The sequence below is a fragment of the Dasypus novemcinctus genome, chromosome 2 (genome assembly GCF_030445035.2).
Source record: "Dasypus novemcinctus isolate mDasNov1 chromosome 2, mDasNov1.1.hap2, whole genome shotgun sequence".
In the NCBI taxonomy this organism is placed as follows: Eukaryota; Metazoa; Chordata; class Mammalia; order Cingulata; family Dasypodidae; genus Dasypus; species Dasypus novemcinctus.
Window position 1 is genome coordinate 151,046,783 of NC_080674.1, and position 24,364 is coordinate 151,071,146.

Below are 24,364 nucleotides of genomic sequence, written 5' to 3' on the forward strand. Positions count from 1 at the left end.
GAAAATTCTAATCTTGCTCTGTCCACTCATTCTTTCATTTCATTAGTCCAGGGGTTGGTTAACTAGAGCATGTGAGCCAAGTCAAGCTTGCCATCTGTTTTTGTATGGCTCATGAACTAAGAATGGTTGTTATATTTTTAAATGGGTAGAAAAAAAAGTAAAAGAAAGACTATTTTGTGACAAATGGAAATCATATGAAATTCACATTTCAGGGTCCCTAAATAAAGTTTTATTGGAATGCAGCCACCATACTCATTTGCTCATGAATTGTTTGTGACTGGTTTTGTGCCACAGTGACAGTGTTGCCTAGTTGCAACAGAAACTGTATGGACCACAAAGCCTAAAAGCCCTTTATAGAAAAATTGTGCTAATGTATTAATTGTACTCTTTTTATTTACTTTTATTTATTTTTAAAAAAATTTTTTGTCTTTATTTGATTTTTTAATGTTACATTAAAAAAATATGAGGTCCCCATATATCCCCCACCCCCCTCACCCCACTCCTCCCCCCGTAACAACAATCTCCTCTATCATCATGAGACATTCATTGCATTTGCTGAATACATCTCTGAGCACCGCTGCACCTCATGGTCAATGGTCCACACCATAGCCCACACTCTCCCACAGTCCACCCAGTGGGCCATGGGAGGACATACAATGTCTGGTAACTGTCCCTGCAGCACCACCCAAGACAACTCCAACCCCCGAAAATGTCCCCACATCACATCTCTTCCTTCCATTCCCTACCCCCAGCAGCCACCATGGCCACTTTCTCCACACCAATGCCACATTTTCTTCGATTACTAATCACAATAGTTCCTGAATAGAATATCAGTAAGTCCACTCTAATCCATACTCTATTCCTCCATCCTGTGGACCTTAGAATGGTTGTGTCCACTCCTCATCTTTATCAAGAGGGGGCTTAGATTCCAGATGGATGCTGGATGCAATCCTCCTGCTTTCAGTTGTAGGCACTCTTGGCTCCCTGGTGTGGTGGTTGACCTTCTTCACCTCCATGTTAGCTGAGTGGGGTAAGTCCCATAAACCCGTGTATACTCTTTTTATATACTGTACAAGACACAGGGAATCCTGCAATGAACAATCCTGCTATTTCTGAACTTTTTTGCTAAAGGACATTTTAAAAAAAATTCAGCTACTGTCTTCATTCCTCATCCTTCCATAAAATAAGGAATATATTAATAGTAAAAAAAGAGTATATTAATAGCCAAAATGTAGGAAAGGACATAATCTCAAAAACAAAAAACATTCCTTTAACTATAATAAAATTAGCTTCATGAGAAACTCATTACATCATCTTTGATTTTTCTCTTTTCACCATGGATTAGAGAAAATGTTTTCCTGCACTGGTTGTGGTTATCAGAACAGCACTGGTAAGGAGTAGAGTTCACATTGTTATTTTTCAGGCAGAACATCCTTTAAAAATGTCTAGACCAATTATTTTCATTGACCTAGATGATCCTGGTAATTGTTTTTGATAGTTTCCCGGTTTTGTCTCTACCTTTGAACATATTTATTTTTATTAGTAAATTATATCTTTCTTAAATACGTTTCCTTATTTAACACTCATGCTTATCCTTGTAAATGTAGATATTATCCTTATTCTAAATGTTTAGGAAATCATCCTTAAAATTAATGGTTTTCCAATTTAGAAACTACTTAAAGATAATGTATTGACATTCAAAATTCAGGAGGAGGTGATAAACATTGTGTATCTATGAGTAATAGAAAACTCTGCTAATGTGGCTTAAATGAATAGGTTGTGTTTTCCCTCTTCATGTGTGAGTCTTTGGGAAGTGGGCATCCTGGGACTGGGTATTGTGACTCATCAATATCACTAAGGCACCTGCCTCCTTCTCTCTTCCTGTTCAACTATCTTGCATGGCTTTTAACCTCATGGTTGCAATATAATTGCTGCTCCTCCACCCACTGCATCCATATTCCAGGTAAGAAGAGTAGGGAAGGTGGTGGGCAAAAGGTATATGTCAGTTCTTCCTTTAACAGGAAAACAAAACCTTTTTCAAAATCCTACCAGTAGATTTCCAATTATATATATATACTTAAAGATTTATTTTATTTCTCTCCCCTTCCCCTGATACTCCCCAACTCCCCGCATTGTCTGTTCTCTTGTGTTCATTCACTGTGTGTTCTTATGTGTCCGTTTGCATTCTCGGTGGTACCAGAAATCTGTATCTCTTTTTATTGTGTCATCTTGCTGCGTCAGCTCTCCATTTGTGTGGTGCCACTCCTGGGCAGGCTGCACTTTTTTTCACGCGGGGCAGCTCTCCTTGTGGGGTGTGCTCCTTGCACTTGGGTACCCCTACATAGGGGACACCCCTGCATGGGAGGACATTTCTTGCGCACAGCAGCACTGTGCATGGGTCAGCTCACTGCATGGGCCAGGAGGCCCCGGGTTCAAACCCTGGACCTCCTATATGGTAGGTGGATGTTCTATCAGTTGAGTCACATCCACTTCCCTCCAATTATATTTCAATGGCCAAAAAAATTGGCACATTACCACTACTAGCTATGTGAAGGCCTGAGGAATTGAATTCTTTAGCTGGGTACACTGAGGCTCTGCTACTAACATAGTGTAAGATATCTGGTTAGAATCTCACCTCTGCCTCTCAGGTGAGTCATTTTCAGTTGCATCACTTGTGAAATGGAAATAAGATACTAATAGGGTTATTACAAGGTCACCTGAGTTAATGTTTTTAAAGCATTTAGAATAGCATCTGTACATAGTAAATGTTATGTAAGTATTTTCTCAATAAATAAGGAAAAAGAGAGAATGGATATTGGGTAGAAAAGTAGCAGGCATGGATGGAGAGATAAAATGATACAGCAAATGTGGTAAAATGTTAATATTAGTAGATTTGGATATCTGGGAATGGTGGTGTGATTGAGTTTGCTGTATGATTTTGTATTGTTTTTGTAACTGTCCTGTAAGTTTGAAAATATTTCATAAAAAAGAAGTTTAAGAAAAGAAAGGTATTAGTTGTGAAATGTAAATAAACTAAAAAATGGAAATAATAATATTGCTATCTCATAAAACAGAACTTTCCTGTTACAAGAAACATGGATTTCATTAATTTCTTGAGCTATTGAATGTTAAATAAGTACCCCTCATATCTCTTATAGAACAAAGAGGGAATTTGTAAGGATAGATTGTTGTTTCTTTTTTCAGGGAAGGTTAGAATTTCATATCTGCTTATGTGAATTGCTTCTACCCAAACTGTAGGACCTGGAATTTAAAACCTAAACAAATTAAGGATTGGATAATTTTTTAAATTGAAGTATATCATTCATACATGAACACATAAACAATAAGTGTATAGTAAAGATTGTGAACTTATAAAATAAACATACATAACATCACACAGTGGTCTCATACATCACCCCTTCACCAACTCTTTGCATTGTTTTTTTTTTTTTAAGATTTTTTAAATTTTTATTTATTTAATCCCCCTCCCCTCTCCTTGTTGTCTGCTTTCTGTGTCTTTTTGCTGCGTCTTGTTTCTTTTGTCCACTTCTGTTGTCATCAGCGGCACGGGAAGTGTGGGCGGCGCCATTCCTCAGCAGGCTGGCAGGCTGCACTTTCCTTTGCGCTGGGTGGCTCTCCTTACGGGTGCACTCCTTGCGCGTGGGGCTCCCCTACGCGGGGGACACCCCTGTGTGGCACAGCACTCCTTGCGCTCATCAGCACTGCGCATGGGCCAGCTCCACACGGGTCAAGGAGGTCCGGGGTTTGAACCGCGGACCTCCCATGTGGTAGACAGACGCCATAACCACTGGGCCAAAGTCTGTTTCCCCTCTTTGCATTGTTGTAAAATATTTGTTACAAACTATGCCAGAGCATCGTCAAAATATTACTACCAACTATAGTTCTTATCTTACATTTTGTGTATTTTTCCCCAAACTCATACTCTTTTTAAAAAATTTTTGTTACAGACATTGTGAACTTGCAAAACAATCATACAGATGTGTAGATTTCCCATACAACTCCACACCCTGGTGGAACATTTGTTACAGATTATCAGACAATATCATCAGATTATTACCACCAATCATGGTCCATAGCATACATTTGGCACACTTTTCCCATACAATTCCATTATCAACACAGTACAGCTTTGGCATTGATGCAAGAATATTATAGTATTGCTGTTAACCACAGTCTATAGGTCACACCAATTGTAGGTTTTCCCATACTTTTCCATATTACCATCACCCTGCAATAGTGATGTATATCTGCTCTAGCTCACAGAAGGACTCTCTTGCATTTGTACCCTTAACCACAATTCTCAACTTCCTCTGGGTTCACTGTGTTATTCAGTTCCTAGATTATTCTTTAGCTTTCTTTCTGTTGACATTTACCTCCCCAGATTATCTTTGTCAGCCACAATCCCATTTATCAACCAGTTGCTACTCACTATAATGTGTTACTATCAACTCTATCCATCTTCACACTTTAACAATCAATTAAAACTTCTACATACATTAAGCATCCATAGTTCTTCTCAACCCTCCTGTTATCTCCTAATAACCTATACTGTAGGTTTTAATTCCATGTGTTTATTATTTGTATTTAGTTCATATTAATGAGAGCATGCAATATTTGTTCTTTTGTGTTTGGCTTACTTCACTTAGTATAATGTCTTCAAGACTCATCCATGTTATCACATATGTCCCAATTTCATTTCTTCTTACTGCAGCATAGTATTCCATGATATGTATATACCACATTTTGTTTAAAGGACTGGATAATTTTTGATAGATTTGGGATATACCATCAAGAGGTCCTGAAGAAAATATATACACTTCAGAATGAGATATCTCCTCTTTCATTCATGTGTGACTTTATTCCATTTTTCAGGTGATTGGGTATTTATCAATCTTTTAGATATATAAACTGTTTTTCTTACAGATGCCTTATGTAGAGACAGTTATTTAATACAGATTTGAATTCTAAACCTATCTCCACCAATAACGATGTGACTTTAGGCACCTTACTTCCCTAAGCCTTAATTTTCTTATTTATGAAATGGTGGTGGCAACAGTATCTACTTCCCAGGATTGTAGTAAAGGTTAAATGAAGAAATGTGGTAAAGTGCTTAGCATAGATCCTGCTATTCAGTAAGAGCTTAATAAATATCATCATTGACCATCCTAAGCACTATCCTCATTATGTTACTTAAATTAACTTTGAGATGTAGTTTATAAACAATAAAACACAACTCTGAGTTTTGAGAAATGTCAACAGCTGGGTAACCATTACCATTTCAAGATATAGAATATTTCCAGGAGTGGGGTGAGGGGGGTGGGGGGTATATGGGGACTTCATATTTTTTGAATGTAACATTTAAAAAAAATAGAGGGAAAAAAAGGGAATATTTCCATCCTTCCCAATCATTATTTTAAAACAGAATTTTGATACAAAGGAGAAGTCACTCTGTAAAGAAACACATGATACCAATGATGAAAAAAAGAATGAGTAAGTGCTAACTAAAATTACAAAATTATGGTAACATTAGAGAAGGAGCATCGATTTTGAGGGGGTTGGGGGACTGGTCAGATGTCCCACACATTTTTGATTTTGCTAGTTCAGCCTCGGTTTCCTCTTTCCTGTTAACAGCACCTTGCTTGTCCTTTGGGATAACAACTCCATCCCAGTGCTTTACATGTTTGGGGTGAGCTCGTTTCACCCCTGGCTCCAGTCTTGTCATTTCTACTGGAATTCTTGGAAAGAAAACTCCCTTGGCACTAATGTTGCTGGATGTAAGCTTAGAGTTGCGGAGAGAGTCACTGAGAATGAAGCCGACACAGAGGAAGTGCAGCTCAAGAGAAACTTTGTGAGCTGGAACATTCACACGGGAGCCCTGGGGCCACCTGTTGTGAGTAAGCCCAAAGGAGCCCACCTGAAAAAGCCCTGAGCCCACATGGAGAGAGGGAGATGCTGGCTGGTCACTCGCTGCATCAGTTCCACTCACCATGTGGCTGCAACCACATGAGAGATCCCAAGCCCAACATCCCCAAATTCCTGACCCCCTTGTGATTGTGAGAGAAAACACATGATTGTTGTGTTTTAAACCATTAAGTTTTGGTGTGACTTGTTATGTGTCAACAGATAACTATTATAGGACACTAAGGAGTACAGATACAGCAATGAAAACTGTAGATGCAGATCCTATTTTCATCCAAGTGAGGAACTACTCACTGTAATTATAATGACCTAATAGAGGACTGTTTGGGTCTGCTTTTAAGCATACACGTGTTGATACAACGAGCAACTAAATCACATTCATTGACTTGTTTATGCAGTTAATCAATTAATCAATTTCTTAACTTACATGGTATGCTTTTTCTGACCCCCTGAGTTAGAACCCTTCTCCACATTCCCCAGCATCCAGCCCTTTCTCTATCCTAACTCTTAGTGCACAGCCATGCTATTGTTCTTTGGCTGGTGTCTCTCTGATCGACCAGGCCAGTGTAGTGCTCTGTTATTCACCTAGCCTAGGGCCCACACAGAGCAGGCCTATTTAAATAACAAACAACAACACAAAATAAAACAAAAAACACTTGACTGAAGGAGGGCTGCTAGTTCTTGGACATTTAAATAATTTATGCAAGGACTGTCCCTATCCTCCAGGAGTGCACAGTTCAGGACAGGACCCTGAGTGGGACCCAGCTTGACCAGTACAATGAGAACTAAGCCTGAACTGAGTTCTGTGGTGGAACAGACTACAGGGTAATGCATTGCGGGGTGGGAGGTGGAGAGGGACGTGGGAAAGGCGTCATTCATTAATTCTACAAATATTCATTATCACCTTAGCACATGGGAAGCCGTCGATATCTATTATGGAATGCCTGCCGCCGTTCTTGGTGTGGGGATACAGCAGTGGGCAAGAACACTGCGGTGGTCCGTGCCTTGGTGACGCTCACAGTGTAGCAAAGAACGACGACAGTGGGCATAATTGTGTAAAATTGTGCTAGGTGCGGAGAAGGAAAATAACAGGCGGCTGAAATTCTCCCAGGGATGTTAGATTCTTAGGCTGGGGGCAGCCGTGGGCGGGTTTTGAGCTGGAGTGGCCGTGAGGGGGACGCACGGTAGGGGGCGGGAAGACTGCAGACAAGAAGAGCTGGTAATTTAAATAAGCAAACATTTTCTGCCGGCCTGATCCTAGGAGCGAGTGCCTAGGGAAGACGTGGTCGCGTGGTGTGCTCGGGGTTCTTCCGGGGCGGGGGGCTGCATTTTGAGTGCATGCCGGGTTGTCCAGCAACGCAGGGTGGGCTGCGGGGAACTGCAGCCCTACTTCCCAGATTTTTCACGCTCGGCACCTCTAGGCTCCTCCGCCCTCAGACCAGCAGCCGCACCATCTCAGGATCGGATCCGGGCCACAGCGGGCGGGCAAGGTCCTGGGTGGCAGCGACCCTTGCAGAGGAGCGCTGCACGCCCCCAAAACCTGGATCTGCCCCACCAGGCGGGCGGGGGAGGGCGGAGCTTGTTCTGCGGACCTAGACTGTGGCGAGGGCCCCGCCCCTGGCCTCCGACCCCGCCTCCAGGCCCCGCTGATTGGGTAAAACCCGCGGAAGGGACGGGCGTCCACGGGCGGACGGGGGGTCGGGCTGAGGCGGGCGTGCTGATTGGCCGTGAAGGGATTAGGTCATCGCTAGCAGGTTCGGGCGGCCCGGACGCCGGCGGGGCGGCCGAGGCTGCTGTGAGAGGGCGCTCGAGGCTGCAGGAGAGCCAGCTAGCGAGGGAGGCGGGGAGGCGGCATCCGCGCTCGCTCTCCCGCTCGCTCGCTTCCCGGCGCCACTGCTGGTCCGTCGCTGTGCTTCCTGCAAGCCCGCGGATCAGTCGCGCCCCGCCGGAGCAGTCGCCCGTCTGTCGGGGCCAGGCTCGGGTCCGGGTCGTGCGCGCCTGCGGACGCCGCGCGGAGGGCGAGCCGGCGCCACACCTGTGGAGCCGGCGGGCGTCGGGGGTGCGGCGGCGGTCCCGCTGTGTGCGCGCTCGGGGCGGCGGGCCGCCCGGGCTCCGGGGGAGCTGCGCCCCTCGGCTGGGCGCCGCCGACACCATGGGGCTCCCTGCGCTCGAGTTCAGCGATTGCTGCCTCGACAGCCCTCACTTCCGAGAGACACTCAAGTCGCACGAAGCGGAGCTGGACAAGACCAACAAATTCATCAAGGAGCTCATCAAGGACGGGAAGTCACTCATCAGCGCGCTCAAGAGTGAGTGCCCCCGAGCCCGGCGGGGACGGCCGCCCGAGGGCCGCAGGGGCAGCGGGCGGCACTCAGCCGGCGTCGCCCGCGCGCCCTCCGGGGCGCTATAGAATGTAGAGGCTCGGAACGAGACAGGAAGGATACGTAAAATGGGCGAGCCGGCAGCAATCGGAAGAGGAAAGGGACCCGTCGCGGGGGTCGTTTGTATTCTGGGTTGGAGGGGAGGTGACCCGAGCGCGAGAGGGACTCTTGGGCGCCGCGGGTGGGTGTGCGCGGCACACAGGTGTCCGGAGTGGGGCCGCCGTTCCCGGCGCGCCGCAGCCTGTGGGGGAACCCCTTCGCTTCCGAGACTCGGGCTGCTTTAGGGGAAAAATTGATCACGCCTGGCTGCCCAGCCGTGGGAATGGGGCGGGCCCTGCCAGAGGGGCGCCGCCTCCCCTCGGGAAAGGCAGGTGGTGACTTACGCTCCCCGTACGCGGCTCCAGCCTGCCCAGGGCCGCGGCGTTCTCTGAAAGGCACCGGCGCTGCCCGGAGAGGGGCTGAATGAGTGGTTTGGTTAGTCCGCGATTCTTTCGAGTATTGGCAGCGGGTAACCCCCACGTTTAGAAATCGGTGTGCAGGTTCTGATTCTTGTATTTAGCAGAAGGTGAAAGGGGTGGGAGTACGGAATCAGAGTGTTCCTTTACTCTAAACTGTGGGGGAGGGTTTAAAAATAGCATGAACAGATCCTGGCTCTCCCTCTCGCTCGCCGCTCTACTTTTTACCTCTTCCGTTAACCTTGAAAACTCAGGGGTCTCTGGAAGGAATGTCTTATTCAAAGAGAAGTTTAAATTCATCTTTAAGATTTTCAGACGTTTTGTAAAAATGATGATTGCCTTTTCCCTTCCGGTAGGGGAGAAATGAACTTTGCATCCAGTGTATGGTCTTGCCTTGGCTTTTGCTCCTCCTGACCAAATAGAGAGTGCCAAGGGATGAGCACCTTGGATCGTGAGAATGCTTGTGATGTCGATTCAGGCTACACGTTTTAAAAATAGTTCAGTTCGTAGTCTAGTTTTGAGAATCAGGAATAGCATGAAGGCAGGTCCCACCCTTTACTTTTCCTGTCTCTGAGATGGGTTCCTTAATAGGTGATACCTTTCAGCTAAGAAAGGAGGTGTTCACAAAGTAGAGTCCAAGCTGTGAGAATTATATCCAGGGCTCTTTAAGAGAGACTGAGAGAAACCAGGTACCTAAGATGTAGTTTTGTGAGCAGGATGCTTCTAAAAATGAAGAGAGAGGCAGCAGAACCCCTAGGCAGCAAGTGCCAATCTTTCGGGGTGAAATGAATGCAGAGCTGTTGGGGGTGATGAGGCATCTTAGACACTGGCCCTCTGCTGGAGGCTGTGCCTTACCTGGAGCTTATGAACAGACTCTTCCTTTGTGGATGACCAGGGCCATCCTTGGTCACTGGACAAGTTCCTTGGGAACACTGGACCCTTGTTGTGGAGCCATTAGGAGCCACTTATATGTTGGGCCCAGGATTTTTGATTGAAACTCTGAGTCTAACTTTACTTAGGTCCTCGTGTCAGCAAATATGTGGAGTGCCTACTGTGTGTTGGTACTGCACTGGGCACTGTGTCACCCATAAATTATCTCATGTAAACTGAGGCTTGGGGGAAGCATTAGCACAGAGTTACAAAGTCTAGTGAACCTAGACTTTTTTGAACCTAGACGGCCTGGGCAGGAGATGGCCTGGCTCCACCTATGCAGAGCTCTTAATCTTGCCCTGTGAAACACCCTTGTCCTGAATGGGATACTCTGGACCAGTATTGCTGGAATGTGGACTTAACCTTTCTGTACCAACTTGGCCTTGACTCTGAGGAGGGTGCATTTGGATGACTAGCAATTTGCCCAACTCCTATTTTTTTGGAATGGGAGTCCTTTGGATAGGAAGAAACACTGAAATGATGGGTTCAAAGATCATTTCCCTTGTCTAATGGATCAGCCCTGTACTTGGGGGAAAAGATGGATCTGGAACTAGTCATTCTGGTCCCTCTAATTCCAGCTTTACTAAAATGACCTTGACTAGGTCATGGGATCTCTAAGGGCTTCAGTTTCCTATCTTTAAAGGTAGGAGTTGTTTCCCAGACTTTAAGCGTTTATGAATTGTCTAGATGCTTGCTTCATTGTGTACAATTGTCTTAATATTTGCTTATTGCCTTTCTTCACATCATCTTTATTCCTGCTGTAAATGGAAAGCTTTCATTTTTTTTCCCAGTACCCCTTAAACATAAATACATAAGTATATAAATAACAGTGGTGTAGATGATCTCCAGCCTCTTCCAGTTATAAAATTTTATGGTTTATTTTTGTTTTTTAAAAATAAAAAAAAATATTTAATTTATTTTTAAAGATTTATTTTTCATTTATTTCTCTCCCCTTCCTCACCCTCCCAGTTTTCTGCTCTCTGTCCATTCGCTGTGTGTTCTTCTGTGTCCGCTTGTATTTTTGTCAATAGCACCCAGAATCTGTATCTCATTTTGTTGTGTCATCTTGCTGCGTCAGCTCTCCGTGTGTGCGGTGCCATTCCTGGGCAGGCTGCACTTTTTTCGTGCTGGGTGGTTCTCCTTGCCAGGTGTACTCCTTGTGTATGGGGCTCCCCTACACGGGGGACATCCCTGCGTGGCACAGCACTCCTTGCGTGCATCGGCACTGCGCAGGAGCCAGCTCACTACACAGGCCAGAAAGTTCTGGGTTTGAACCTTGAAACTCCCATGTGGTAGGAGGACACCCTATCCATTGGGCCAAATCCGCTTCCCTTATGGTTTATTTTATAACTCATATGTGCAGATCTTTGGAGTTAGATTTCCTTCGTATGTTAATTAGAGGCAATAAAACTGGCCTCCAGAGATTGCCAAAGTTTGGCTAGGTCACTGTTATTGCTACTTCCACTTTCTGAATGAGGAAATTAGGGATCTGAGAGGTCTGTAACCTGCCCGAGGCAATGTAACAATTAAGTGTACTTAAACACAAGTTGTCTTGATTCCAAAACCTGTGCACTTAACCCCAAACAGTATTGCCTACTAGGTCAGTGGTTCTTATACATGTTTGTCTTTTGACCTTCTTTGAGAATCTGATAAGAGCTATGAACTCTTTCTCCATAAAAATGAATCCCTTGAAGCCTTTTCTTTGGAGCCCAGACCTCCTGATCTGAAGCTAAGCAATGAAACAATCTGGAAGACACATTTAATAAAATCCTGCTTTCAGAGAAAGTTCTCATTTGATGTGGGATAGAGCCTTGGTGACTCCCAAACCGCAGTTTCTGAGTTTCTAATGCTGATTTGTCCTAGCCTTTGCTTTGGAGGACTCACTCTTCTAAGACTCTTTTGACCTGATTAATCGCTGTCTCAGCCAAGAAGATTCTGTGTATTTAAGCCTGTTTTTTTTTTCTTTCTGTGGAGATGAAGGAGGCTGGTGATGGGGTTCAGCTCGTAGAATTGAGTCTCCCTTACCTTAGGCTTGTTAGGTCACCAGAAAAGCCCCACACACTTCATCAGTTTTTGGTGATAATAGCATTTCCGAGGGCAACATAGCTTGGTGGTAAGAGAACAACCCTGGTGGCGAGGTGAGCCTGGGTTCGAATTTCCTGTCCTGTGTCCCCCACCTTCCAGTCCCTCATGCTTGGCAAGTTACTAAACCTGAGCTGTTTCTCTGTGAAATGGGAATAATCACACACGACATTGCCCTCATAGGAGGGTTGTTGAGGACTCAGGGAAGCAGTGCATGTAATGATAGCACTTAGTTTGCAGTCCGGCATGTAGCTCTATCAATGAATGGTAGCTGTTATTTCCCATGGAGAAGGGAGCACTGTTCAGAGTTGTGAACACTCTGTGATTCTCAGAGCAAAAGCCAGCTAAAAGCAGAGAGACAATTTTGGTTTAGGGGTAGGGAGGTAGACCTGTGCCTCCTTCATGCCAGTTGTGTGTTTATTAACCACCGGTAGGCAAGATCCAGGTAAGATGGTCTCAACACTGTGGTTAAAAAAGCCCCACAGGTTAAACAAGAAAAAATAAACTTCCCAACATCTTCTGTTCCTCCTGACAATCTGATAGTTTACCTTTTAAATCTTTTTGTAGATTAACTTCCCCTCCTCAGTGACTGGGCTTGCTGCCTCTTTGTGTTTGCCTTGTAGGAAAAGGTTGCAGAATGTATTGGACTTCATATCTGGCTATCTTATGGACTCAATGGCAAACCAAACGTGGTTTCATAGAAATGAAATTGGATTAGGCTGTTGGTTTAGAGGGAGTGGTGTGGATTTTTAGGAACTATGTTTCTTTCCATTTATTGCAGTTGGTTTCTGGATTTGTTGCTGGGGTCATGTCCCTTTAAGTTTGACTTCAGTTTCATGAGATGGGGTACCTTTATTCTGATTCTTGAAGAAGGGAAGTACAAATTTCTTACTAACCGAAGTACAAATTTCTTTCTAACCACTTTATTGAGATTGATCCACCCATTTAAAGTGTACAATTCAGTGGTTTTTAGTACATTCACAGAGCCATGCAACCATCACCACAGTCAATTTTAGAACATTTTTATCACCCCAGAAAGAAACCTCATATGCTATAAGCAGTCACTCCCATTTCTGCCCAACCACCGCAGCCCTTGGCAACTCTAAACTGTCTGTATAGATTTGCCTATTCTGGACATCAGAAATGCAATTTTATCTGTTTTCTCACAGGTGATAAGGATCAGCTTTAGGCACAGAGTTCTTGATTTGAGTTTCAGGTTGGGAAACTTTGAATCTTAAGCTTCTTGGCTTCAAAACAGGACTGTGGAGGTAGGGCTGATGTCCCAAGGACTGAAATGTGTCCCGGGGCCAGAAGAAAGCAAGTGTGCCTCTGTATCTGCAGCCCATAAGAGGGAAGTGGATTCGTTCTTGTTCATGGAACTTTGAAGTATGCAGAGGAGATCACACAAGACTGAGAATCTAGTACCTTCTCTCAGTGAGCTTTCAATCAAGTTGGGGCAGGGTATGCGATACTGAAAAAAAGCCTTACTTTGTGCTTATTATCCTGCTGGAGAACATCTTTTTTTACAAAGTGAAGTGAATGTATTTATCTTTTTCTAGTTGAGCCTGTAATTTTTGTAGAGATATGCCTTTCTCATTGCATTCTTGGCAACTAGGAATTCAGAGATTTCTGTCCTGCATCATATCCCCAAGGCAATCCCAGTGAGATTTAACAAATAAATAGTCTAATAATAATGCCTGCTGGTCAGGTTTTTGAGCACTTATCAAGTACTGGACTCTATGCTCAGTCTCATTTATTGTCTCATTAATCTTTACCACTGTCCTGTGGGGTGAATATGCCTTCATACTTTCCCCCCCATTTTGTAGTTGGTCTAACTTATCTAAGGTCACACAGCTGGGAAGTTGTACAACCAAGCTTCAAACCTGGCGGTGGCCTGCAAAACATTCTCTTAAGCATTACCCTCCAGTGCCTTCAGTAAAGAAGCTGGCAGTGAAGACGCAGATTCCTTGCAAATCTAGATACTAGGAAGGAGGAACACATAGCAGTTGCTATATTAAGCGAGAAGATTGTCCTATCTGTTTTTTAGACTCTGAGCCTGGGTAGTAAAGAATAGCCAAAATTTTGCATTCTGTTCTGAAGTTTTGTGTTTCTATCCCCATCATAGCCTTAAAGGACCATTGTCAGAGAGACAAATGAGGATGGTTGACTATCTCCTGGTCTTATAAAAAGTGAAAGTCCTAAAGTTTCTCTTTGGAGTAGCACTGAGTGATTATCAATGATTTGGGGCATTGTCTTTCAGCCGAGTAATGAAGTATTGAACAGAGAGGCCAGAAACCTGTTCCTGGGTATGATTCTGTAAAGTAAACAGCTGATCCTCTTTGCTCATTAAAACAAGAATGAAAAAATCAAACACCAAGAGTTGTGTGCTTTGAAGCATATCACCCTTTTGTACTTCTTTAGGATTTAGTATAGACCTTTTGCAATAGTGAGATAAGTCCTTCTTGAATGGCATAAACTCCTAAAGGATATTCCTTGCCAACATTCTTTTGTTTAGCAGTAATTACATTACTCACAAAATCCTAATAGAACAAATGGGTATGGAGTTAGGTAGCAAAGAGTTTTTTTGCGGTTCCTTTGCTTTACTTTAGCACCTTACTAATAAAAGAAAAAAAGAAGGCATGTCCTAATTATTTGTAAATGGTGTTAATTTGCAATACTGACATTTGGAGCATTACTCATACAAATGTAAACAGCAGCAAATTTAAACCCAAACAGGATTTTGTAGTTTTTATATAATATTGAGTTTCAAAATATTCTCTACTTTACTCCATTCTGTTCTCAGTTAGATTTAATGGACTGTATCCAATCCATAGTTCTCAACCCACTGACTTTTAAAAATTATTTTATTTATTTCCCCTCCCCCTTGCGGCTTGCTTGCTGTCTGTTCTCTGTGTCCATTTGCTACGGGCTCTTCTGTGTTCTCGCTTGTTTCCCTTTTTGTTGCATCACCTTGCTGAGTCGGCGCTCCGTGGTGTCTGCGGGCCAGGTGGCGCTCCGCAGTGGACCGGTGAGCCTGACTTCACAAGGCCCTCTGTTCACATCCCAGGCCTCCCATATGGTAGACGGGAGCTCATCTGATTGAGCCACAGCCACTTCCAACCCACTGACTTTTAATTCACTCCCCTCCCCGCTCCTTTTTAAAACGATAGCGAAGGTGGCAGTTTCTGGTATGTTCTATCATGTCCCAGAAGAAAACTCAGTAGTTTAGTTGGGATGAGTGGGTGATGGGATTAGACAGCATTAATTAGCAATAACTTTAAAATACTTTGAAGTTTCTCCTTAAAATCATAAAAAGATAATTTTTCTCTCCATCTCTTTTCCCTCAGAAAGATCACCAATCCTTGGAACTGACAGATTAATTTATTGTGGGGGTCTTTTTCAAGAACATGATATTTAGGTTTGTTCCTTTCAAGGTAGCCATTTGTTTCAGATGAGCATGTTTTGGGGGAGTATTTTTTTTTTTTAAGCTTTATTTAGGTATAATTTTCATTATGTAAAATTCATATTTTAAGTGTACAATGTGAAGATTTTTAGTTTACAGAAGTTGTGCAACCACTACCCCAATCCAATATTAGAAAATTTCTATCACTCCAAAAATAGCCTCATGCCTACCTCAAGCACCACTTACTAATCTACTTTTTCTCTTTTTGAAAATTTAAGCTAAATGAAGTCATACTATATGTGTTCTTTTGCACCTGACTTCTTTCATTTAACATAATGTTTTTGAGGTTCATCCATTTTGTAGCATGTGTTCATTCCTTTTTATTCTTGAAGAGTATTCTGTTTTGCACACCATACTTTGTTTATCCATTGACCAGCTGATGGACATTTAAGTTTTGTCCAGTTTTTGGCCCTTGTGAATGAATGATGTTCCTGTGAATATTTGCAAACATGCTTTTGGATGGGTGTACATTTTCATTTTCCATTTCATTTTTACCTTTTTACATTTACTTTTAAAAATAATTGCCAAACTGTTTTCCACAGTGACTATTTCATTAGAGCCATTCTAGTGGGTGGTGAGCATCTTTTCAAGTGCTTATTGGCCATTTATACTTCTTATATTCAGGTCTTTTGTTAGGCAGACTTTGATGTCTTGGATTTTCCCCCTTTACTTTGCCCCGTAAACCTTTTGATGATAGAGTGAATAGCACTTAGTAAGTTTTCTCCATTCACCCTCATTTGGGGACTTTTTGCTTCCATTTATTTCAACCACAGTTGGATTTGGCTGATGAGTTTCAGGAGCCCAGGGCTCAGGAAGGTGGTTCTTCTGAGACTGTGGCTCAGGTTTCTGGCCTGGTTAGGCCAGCCAGCATCCTACTGGGCAGAGGTCCTGGGCTGGACATCCTTATTCTGGCCAATGTAAGCTAATGGTTAGAAACCCCATGAATTGACAAAATGAGCATGGCCAATGGGGAACCATTATCCCCGACTTTGTTATCCTTTCAAGGCCATCGCTTTTTAAAAAATAAGACAAGGATGTCAGTATGAAGCTAACAAAGTGGTTTTTCCAGATTTAAATTCTGACTGACGCTAATTTTTATTTTTTAATGGTAACCCAGTGCATTTCAAAATGATATTTGTTGTTCTCCTTAGCAAATATGGAGCCCTTCCTGTTCTTGCCCTGCCCTTCAAGGACCTAGACTAGAGTACGGGTTTTCTAGGCAGAGATGTAGAAGTTGTGAATGGGGAGAGTACGTGGTGGGGTATTTGAGTACCATCTGGGGATAGTGCTACCAGAGCAGAATGATGAGAAATGAAGGGGGAGAGTTTCCAGGGGCCAGGTCATAAAGGCTTTGAGTCCCAGAAAGGGCTAGGGGTGATGGGCCTCCACTAGAGGTTCAGAACGGGGAACTGACACAATCCTGCTTGTATTTAAAAAGATCATGTGAGCAGCTGCGCAGAGAATAGATTAGCAGGACAAGAGAGGAAGCTGGAGACTATGCTAGGATGTTGTTAGGTGGGCACTTTGGACTTGGTGGTAGCATGGGAACAGGTGGTCAGATTCTAGATGTATTTGTAAGTAGAGACCACAGAATATGCTGCTGGATTGGATGTGGGGTGTGAGACAAAGAGTGAAGTCAAGAGTGACTCAAATGTTTTGGGCCTGAGCAATTATATGCTGCTATTTAACTGCGATAAAGAAGACTTGAGGATTTGGTTTGGGGAAAAAAATCAATAATATGCATTTAGGCTAATCTTATAGTGTAAAGACAAAAAACTTACACAAATAGTTCATGAAGACATAAAAGAATCAAAGAGAATAGAAGTAGACAGAGTAAAACATCTCTTCCCCAGAGTTAATCAATTTCAACAGTTTGGTAGCATTTTTTTCCACAGTCCTTTTTCTTTGCATGTTTGTTTTTTCATAAATGGGATTATGTTGTATGAATTATCCTATGTTTTGCTTTTCCAGTTAATACTGCGTCTTAGAGATCTTCCATATCAGTACATGTACACAGTGTGTACTTTTTAATGATTGCAGAGAGTTCTGTGTAGTTGATTTACCCAGTCTATTGACCGATATGTGCATCGCTTCAGTCTTTTACTTGTGGTCATCTTGTTTGGTCACCTCTATGTCTGTGTACCAGTATTTCCGATTCCTTGAGATAGAACTGTTGCTGATCTCCAGTTTTTACGAGCTGTCTGGCAGATTTTGTTGAGGTCCTTTGCATCCCTGTAGCCACTTAATATTTGTCTGTTGCTTCATTGAGTGTATTAGGCTATGTCTCTAAAGCTTATCTCTCTGCCTAAATCAGAAGCATTCTGAACAGGCCCTTCTCTTACACACTGATCTAAAAGGACCAGGTGATAGAAACAAAATCTGGTGTGTGTGTGTGTGTGTGTGAGAGAGAGAGAGAGAGAGAGAATTAATTGGCTGTGTCCTAAGTAGCCTTGGACCAGTCAGATAGAGAGAGAGAGAGAGAGAGCGAGAGAGAGAGAGAGAGAGAGAGAGAGAGAGAGAGAGAGAATTAATTGGCTGTGTCCTAAGTAGCCTTGGACCAGTCAGATACCCTTTCTGAGCTTCAGGTTCTTACAGGTAAAAGGGGAGATGTGAGGAGGTCTTGCCCCTAACTAACAGGCTATTATTCCAAGCTCAGATTGGAGGGATCAGGAGGGAAATCACATTGGTTAGGGTGAGAACAACAGCATTAGTATTACAAATTAAAGTCACAGGGGTTTACACATTTTTGTAGAAACCCAGAGTGGAAAAAGAGAGGAAATAGAAAGGAAAACAGCTTGCGGTGTGGGCCAGAAGCTGTCATGGTGTGTTTACGTCTGGCTCGTTTCACCTTGGTTGGAAGGCACGGGATCCTGCAGAGCGTGAGCTTGATGACCGGGCAGATGCCAACTATATTTAGAAAGAGGAGATTCCTGGGGTTAGGGGTGTGTGTGGGGATGTGTGCATGTGTGTGTGCTTTCTTTGCCAGATAGACAAAGGTTTGAGGGATTTGGGAATTCTGGATCAACCCTTGTTAGCTTGTTGGTTTCCCTGGGCCAAGCCAGTAGCTATGCTTTGAAGCCTTCTGCTGCCACACAGGAAAAGCCAAAATAAACCCCATTTAACATGGTTTGTAAAGACATCACAGATTTCAAAACTCATCTGATCTTGCTATCAGATTTGCTGTTGAGCTTTCTCCAGGTTAATTTAAACACTTTGAAAACAGGAACTGGTTCCCCTTGTGAGACTTTAAATAAATTTCCAGGCGAATTGCCTTGAATTTGAGGCTGTTTCCATGGCAAGGAGTCTATCAACCAGATAGGACCAGAACCTTAACGAATTCCTGTGTGTCTCCTGATTTCTCTTGGGGTTCAGGTGCAGAAAGTATATATTAGTTGAGGAAATAAAATAGAATAAAATAAAATATAAAAGTCATTTAAAAAACATTAATTCAGACCTATGTTTCTTTAAAAAAAGTTTCTAAAAAAGGCTTATAAATAGGTAGCACCTATACATGGTACATTACAAAAGGGACAAAAAAACATGTACTTATATCCTTCTACCTCTTGTTTTCCTCATCTCCAGATCTTCTGAGATATTGATATTAAGAAGAGGCAACTTCTTGCCAGTTTCTTATAGATCTTTCAGAGTTTATGCTTATACTAGCAAATATAAATATAATTATAAATACATACATTTGGTAGCATGTCATATGTACTGTTTTGTACTTAATGTATTTTTTATGTTGTTCTATGTCAGTAAAGATAGAGCTTCCTTATTTCTAATATTTGCAGTGTATTTCATTGTATGGATAGAATGTAATTTATTTAACCATTTCCCTAATAACTGACATTTAGATTCTTTCCACCCTCTTATAATCACAAGCGATACTGCTCTGAGCTTCCTGGCACCTGTCATGGCGTGCATGAGCTGTTAGGTCTGCAGGATGAATTCCTAGAAATGGGACTGCTGGGTCAAAGGGTAGGACATTTTTCATTTTGATAAATATTTCATATGAGTGTTTCTGAAAAGTTATGAGTAAAGTGAATTTTATAAATCATGATTTTAGAGTAGGAAGGAATCTCACTATTTATTTAAATTTCTTTGTCTTTATTTATTTTTCAAATGTTACATTCAAAAAATATGAGGTCCCCATATACCACCCCACCCCCCTCACCCCAACCTCCTCCAACATCATGGGGCATTCATTGCACTTGGTGAATACATCTCTGAGCACTGCTGCACCACATGGTCAATGGTCCACATTACAGTTTACACTCTCCCCCAGTCCAGCCAGTGGGCCATGGGAGGACATACAATGTCCAGTAACTGTCTCTGCAGTACCACCCAGGACAACTCCAAGTCCTGAAAATGCCCCCACATCACATCTCCCCCCTTCCCCCCCCCCCGCCGGCAGCTACCATGGCCACTTTCTCCATCTCAATGCTCCATTTACTTCCATTACTAGGAATCCCACTATTTAGAGAGATTATTATAGAGTAGCATCTGTAGTAATAAAATACTACTTATTTAGAATTTCCTCTATTTCCTACTCATCCATTTGTATGTGCTGTTAATTCTGGTATTAAAAACCACAATGAAAATCATTCCCTAAAATGAGACACAACTGTACCTAGGAATCACTTGAATATTGGACCCTAGAGAAGTTGTTGACATTCCTAGTATAGAGACTATTGAGTTTTTATCCTTGGGTGGTGTGTGCATTATTCAGGAAGTTTCGCAGGTATTAAAGGAAGGCATTCTCCTACCTCTGATGACTAGGGATGGTAACTTTGGGCCAGAAGACATACCTTGATTATCAGGGACGCACCTTTGTCTTTCTCTGGGCTAGCCTGTGGCATTCCTGGGGCCTGGTGAGAGAGTAGGACATTTTTGTCTGACATCATCTGGCTTAGCACTTCCCCCTGATGGACGGCAGGCTCAGGTCACATGTCTTCTGTGGTCTGTGTTCCTGTGCCTGTCGCAGCTCACTTTGGAGTGGAAGGCCCCTGGGTTGTGGGGTGACTGGCCCAGGGCAGGCACAGCCCCTTTTTCTGGGTGCTTGGTCTTGAGAGGAGGCGGGGATGCATAGATAGTCCACAGTACAAAAGGATGATCACTAGCAGATTGAAAGGGCCTCTGCAGGACAGTGCAGAGAACTTTGAGAAAGGTGGCTGAAGTCTTCTCAAGCCCTAGGAGGCAGGATTTGCAATGATCAGTTATTTATATACCACCACTATTATTTTTGCCCCACTTTTACTTCTGTTTATATATATGCTTATGAAGATGCATTTATTTCAGAAGGGAACTTCACAGCATTCCAAAATCACAGGTTTGAAGTGGTTAACAATGTGGGCTTTTTTTGGTAAATTATCTTCACATAAACCCGTAATCATTAAATTGAAAAGTAATCCCAGATTCACCCTCTACTTAATACTGTCCCAAGGCAGAAGTGTTCAAGAGAATAGAAACCATTGGGCTGCTGTGCCTGGAGGGGAAGGGCACACTTCACAGACTAGGTACATGTGCCTGGGTTGGTTGGCTGTGCACCAGGTAGTGTAAAGGACATGTGCCAGGGAGTACACTGGGCTGAAAAATCTGTTATACATCATGGTCAGAAATATGAATCACTATTTGAATATTAAAACACATACTGACAAATTATAGAGTGGAATACACAGCTCCACAGCATTCTTAAGAGGCAATGTGCTGGTGTGGGTAAAGCAGAGAATAGGCAGTTAACAGCATTTGGTGTCCAAGGAAGGGGTGAGGACAGAGGAGAGGGAATTAGGGGTGACTCCAGGGTTTCTCTCTTAGGCTTTGGGGGACTAGGTGAGCTGTGTGCCCCAAGGAGAAGAATTGTGTGATGTGGGTGTGGAGCTGAGTAAGGTTTGTCCTTGCTGAGCTGTTACTCCAGGACATCCAGGCAGACACACACACCAGGTCGGGAGAAGCAGAGATCTGGAACTTTAAGAAATATGGATGCCTGGGACTCATCCCAGAGATTCTCATGTCATTTGTCTGGATCACAATCTGGACATGGAGATTTTTAAGAACTCCCCAGGTGGTCTGTACAGCAAAGGTTGAGAATTACTGGCACAAAGTGACAGACAAGAATAGAGGCTGAAGTCATAGGGAACACTTAGGAGATGGGTAGAAGAGGGTTGGGGAGAGTTTTGAACTGAGAAAATGGACACATAGCATTTTTCATCCTGATCAGTTTGAGTGAAGACTTGCCCAGAACTTTTGGATTTGACTTTGGAGAAGGCAGCATAAGTACAAAGTTAGATAACTATCCACCTTATTATATTATTGTGAGGAATAAATGAGATAACTTTAGGTCTAGTGCTTAGCAATGTAAGCAGGCACATGGCCAGTGGGTTTGTAATTGGTTTCTGCCATTATTGTCATTGCTAGGTGGTCCTTATTGTAAGACAGTGGTGAATGTGTACAAGAATTCTCTTAAATTCAGATTTCCAGGCTCTCCCCAAAGAGAGTTTGATGCATGAACTTTGAGGCAGGGCCTGGGAATCTGCATTTGCACAATACCTGCCCCCGCCCAGGTGATTTACGTGGGGATGGTCCTCAGGTCACACATTGTCTGAATATATGAGAAGAGATTCTGCATAAATCTTTGTCCCCATTATGTCCAGAGCTGTGCCATCTACCTTTACCTGGGACATTTTCAGGTATCTGAGATTGTCTGCTTTATTGCTGGTCAGGGAATTATGGGGAATGTTTGAGAAGGGTGAAAGTTATACTGATCTGAGAATATCTTAGCCAGAATGGCTTAAGGCCTGGAGACCATTTGTCTAATGAGCTTGGCCTTCTGTAGCATCGGGGTGGGAAGCTCCTGAAAAGAAACTTTATGCTCCCACTCAATCCCAGAGCAAACGTTTTCCCACAGCAAGTCTTGGGCCCTCTTGTCAGGGCTAAAGTCATTCGGGGTCAAAGCCTATAATTATGGCGTACACTTTTTTCTTTGAAAACATTTAAGAAGCATAGTGAACAGGCTGGGCTGTTGCACAGCTGGAGGGACCCCCGTCTAGGGCAAAGTAGGAGAGGGTTTGCTGACCCCGGAAGTGGAGGGTGAGGTACCCCAACCCAGGGTGAGCCAATTTCCCCATCCTGCCGTGGGTGCCCGTGGGCAACTCATTTCTGGCAGATGCTCCTCAGTGCTTATCTCTGTTTTGATCTCAGCTGGTTCTTAGCCCTCTGAAGAGGGATGGGTGACAGGGCAGACCACAACCTGCTGGGTGTCCCCAGGATGTTGCTACAATGAGACTAGTGCTGTTACCCCCCCCTGCCTTTTGTTTAAGAAAAGAGGACTTTCTTGCTCTTGTATCTGACTAGGACATTGAGAGGCTTGACACAAACCCAACCCTGGGATGCTTATCCAGCAGATAATCAGGCCTCCCAACTCCCGCAGTGTACAATATGGCTTTGTCAAAGCTGGAGGCCAGGGGAGGCTCTGGGGATGGATGCCTCAGCATCTGCAGGCTGCGCCTCCCGGCTGCTCCCTGCTGCATCTGCATCTGCTGGCCAGGCCCTTGAGTCGACGGACAGCTTTGCTTGCCGCTGTCGTTGGGCCCTCTGAGCTGCCCTAAGCTCAGTGTGCAAGGTCAGTAAGCTGCCATGTTGCAGTTCCATTGGAGCAACAAGATGTTTCTGGTTCTCTTTCCGGAAAAAACAAACCTGTTTCTTTTTACAGAGCCAGCATGCTTATAATCAAGTTTCCCAGCAGGAAAGCTCTGCTCCATTGCATGGAAAATTGGAGTGCAACCGATAGCCCTTGGCCTCAGTGTCTTTTGGGATTTGACTTTGGCTTGCTCCTCATCTCCCCCACCTCTTCTGGCCAGCATAACTTCACACCATCCTGCAGTGAAAAGACGCAACACAACAGGGCTTGGGGCTTTGTGCTTGAAGCAGCACAGATGTCATGCTGAAGATGATCTCCAGCCACAGAGAAATTAAAACTCCCTTGGAGGTTTAGGACCATGTTTTCACAAGTTTGGGTTGTAAATGTTGGGGTCTAATTCCTCTCCTACCGCCTAAAGAACAGAATCTTTTTAAGAAATAAGATTCAAGTGTTTTGATAGTTATCTTACATGAGAAACTTGTGCAATGTTAGCAAGAGCAAGATGACTGATGTCTCTTAATGTGACACCTCAATCAGTCATATTCCTGAACTGTCCAAATGTGCAGCATGGGGTTAGACGATGGTGGGTAGAGTCCTTGGAGGGCCTTCCTTAGGGGATTTTGAAAACAACTTTTTGGAGATGCAAGTTGCACAGCACACAAATCACCCATTTATGGTATATAATTCCATGGCTTTGGTATGTTCACAGTATTTTGTATCCATTGCCACAATTGATTTTATGTATGTATGTATTTTTTAAGAAGTACTGGGGATTGAACTCAAGATCTCGTACATGGGAAGCAGGTGCTCAACCACTGAGCTATACCTGCTTCCCCGCAACTGATGTTAAACATTTCTATTACTCCCCAAAGGAACCCTGTGTACCTTAGTCATCACCTCCTGTCTCCTCAACCCTCGGCAACCACTTCCTTCCTTTTAACCCATGCCTTCAAGTATGGTGTGGCCCTATCTACTTGGTTCCTAGATCTTTTTTTTTTTTTTAAAGATTTATTTATTTATGTCTCACCCCTTCTCCCTCCGCCCCAGTTGTCTTTTCTCTGTGTCTATTTGCTGCGTCTTCTTTTGTTCTGCTTCTGTTGTCAGTGGCACGGGAATCTGTGTTTCTTTTTGTTGAGTCATCTTGTGGTGTCATCTCTCCGTGTGGGTGGCGCCATTCTTAGGCAGGCTTTCACGCTGGGCGGCTCTCCTTATGGGGCACACTCCTTGCGTATGGGCCTCCCCTATGCAGGGGACACCCCTGCGTGGCAGGGCACTCCTTGCGCGCATCAGCACTGCGCGTGGGCCAGCTCCACATGGGTCAAGGAGGCCTGGGGTTTGAACCATGGACCTCCCATGTGGTAGGCAGACGCTCTAACCACTGGGCCAAGTCCACTTCCCAGTTCCTAGATCTTTTTAAGTCAGATATCCTTTTCCTTCTGACCATCCAAATAATTTACAGCTCCCAGAATGTTGGGATTTC

The 24,364-nt window shown here is 43.6% G+C and overlaps 1 protein-coding gene across 13 annotated transcripts in view; it reads left to right on the plus strand.

Annotated features, from left to right (window-relative positions):
• ARHGAP26 (Rho GTPase activating protein 26) overlaps positions 1-24,364 on the plus strand; it is a 1,052,546-nt gene that overhangs the window by 575,903 nt on the left and 452,279 nt on the right. For 4 of the 13 annotated variants that reach the window (XM_071210378.1, XM_004452620.5, XM_004452622.4 and 1 more), the window contains exon 1: positions 8,021-8,246. The exons of 4 other annotated variants lie outside the window; for them this stretch is intronic. In XM_071210378.1, coding sequence (XP_071066479.1) covers positions 8,093-8,246 — 154 coding nt within the window. In that variant the 5' untranslated portion in view covers positions 8,021-8,092. Of the gene's footprint in view, positions 1-7,733; positions 8,247-24,364 lie in introns of those variants that run through there. 5 more of the 13 variants (XM_071210379.1, XM_071210387.1, XM_071210376.1 and 2 more) reach the window with 5 other exon arrangements.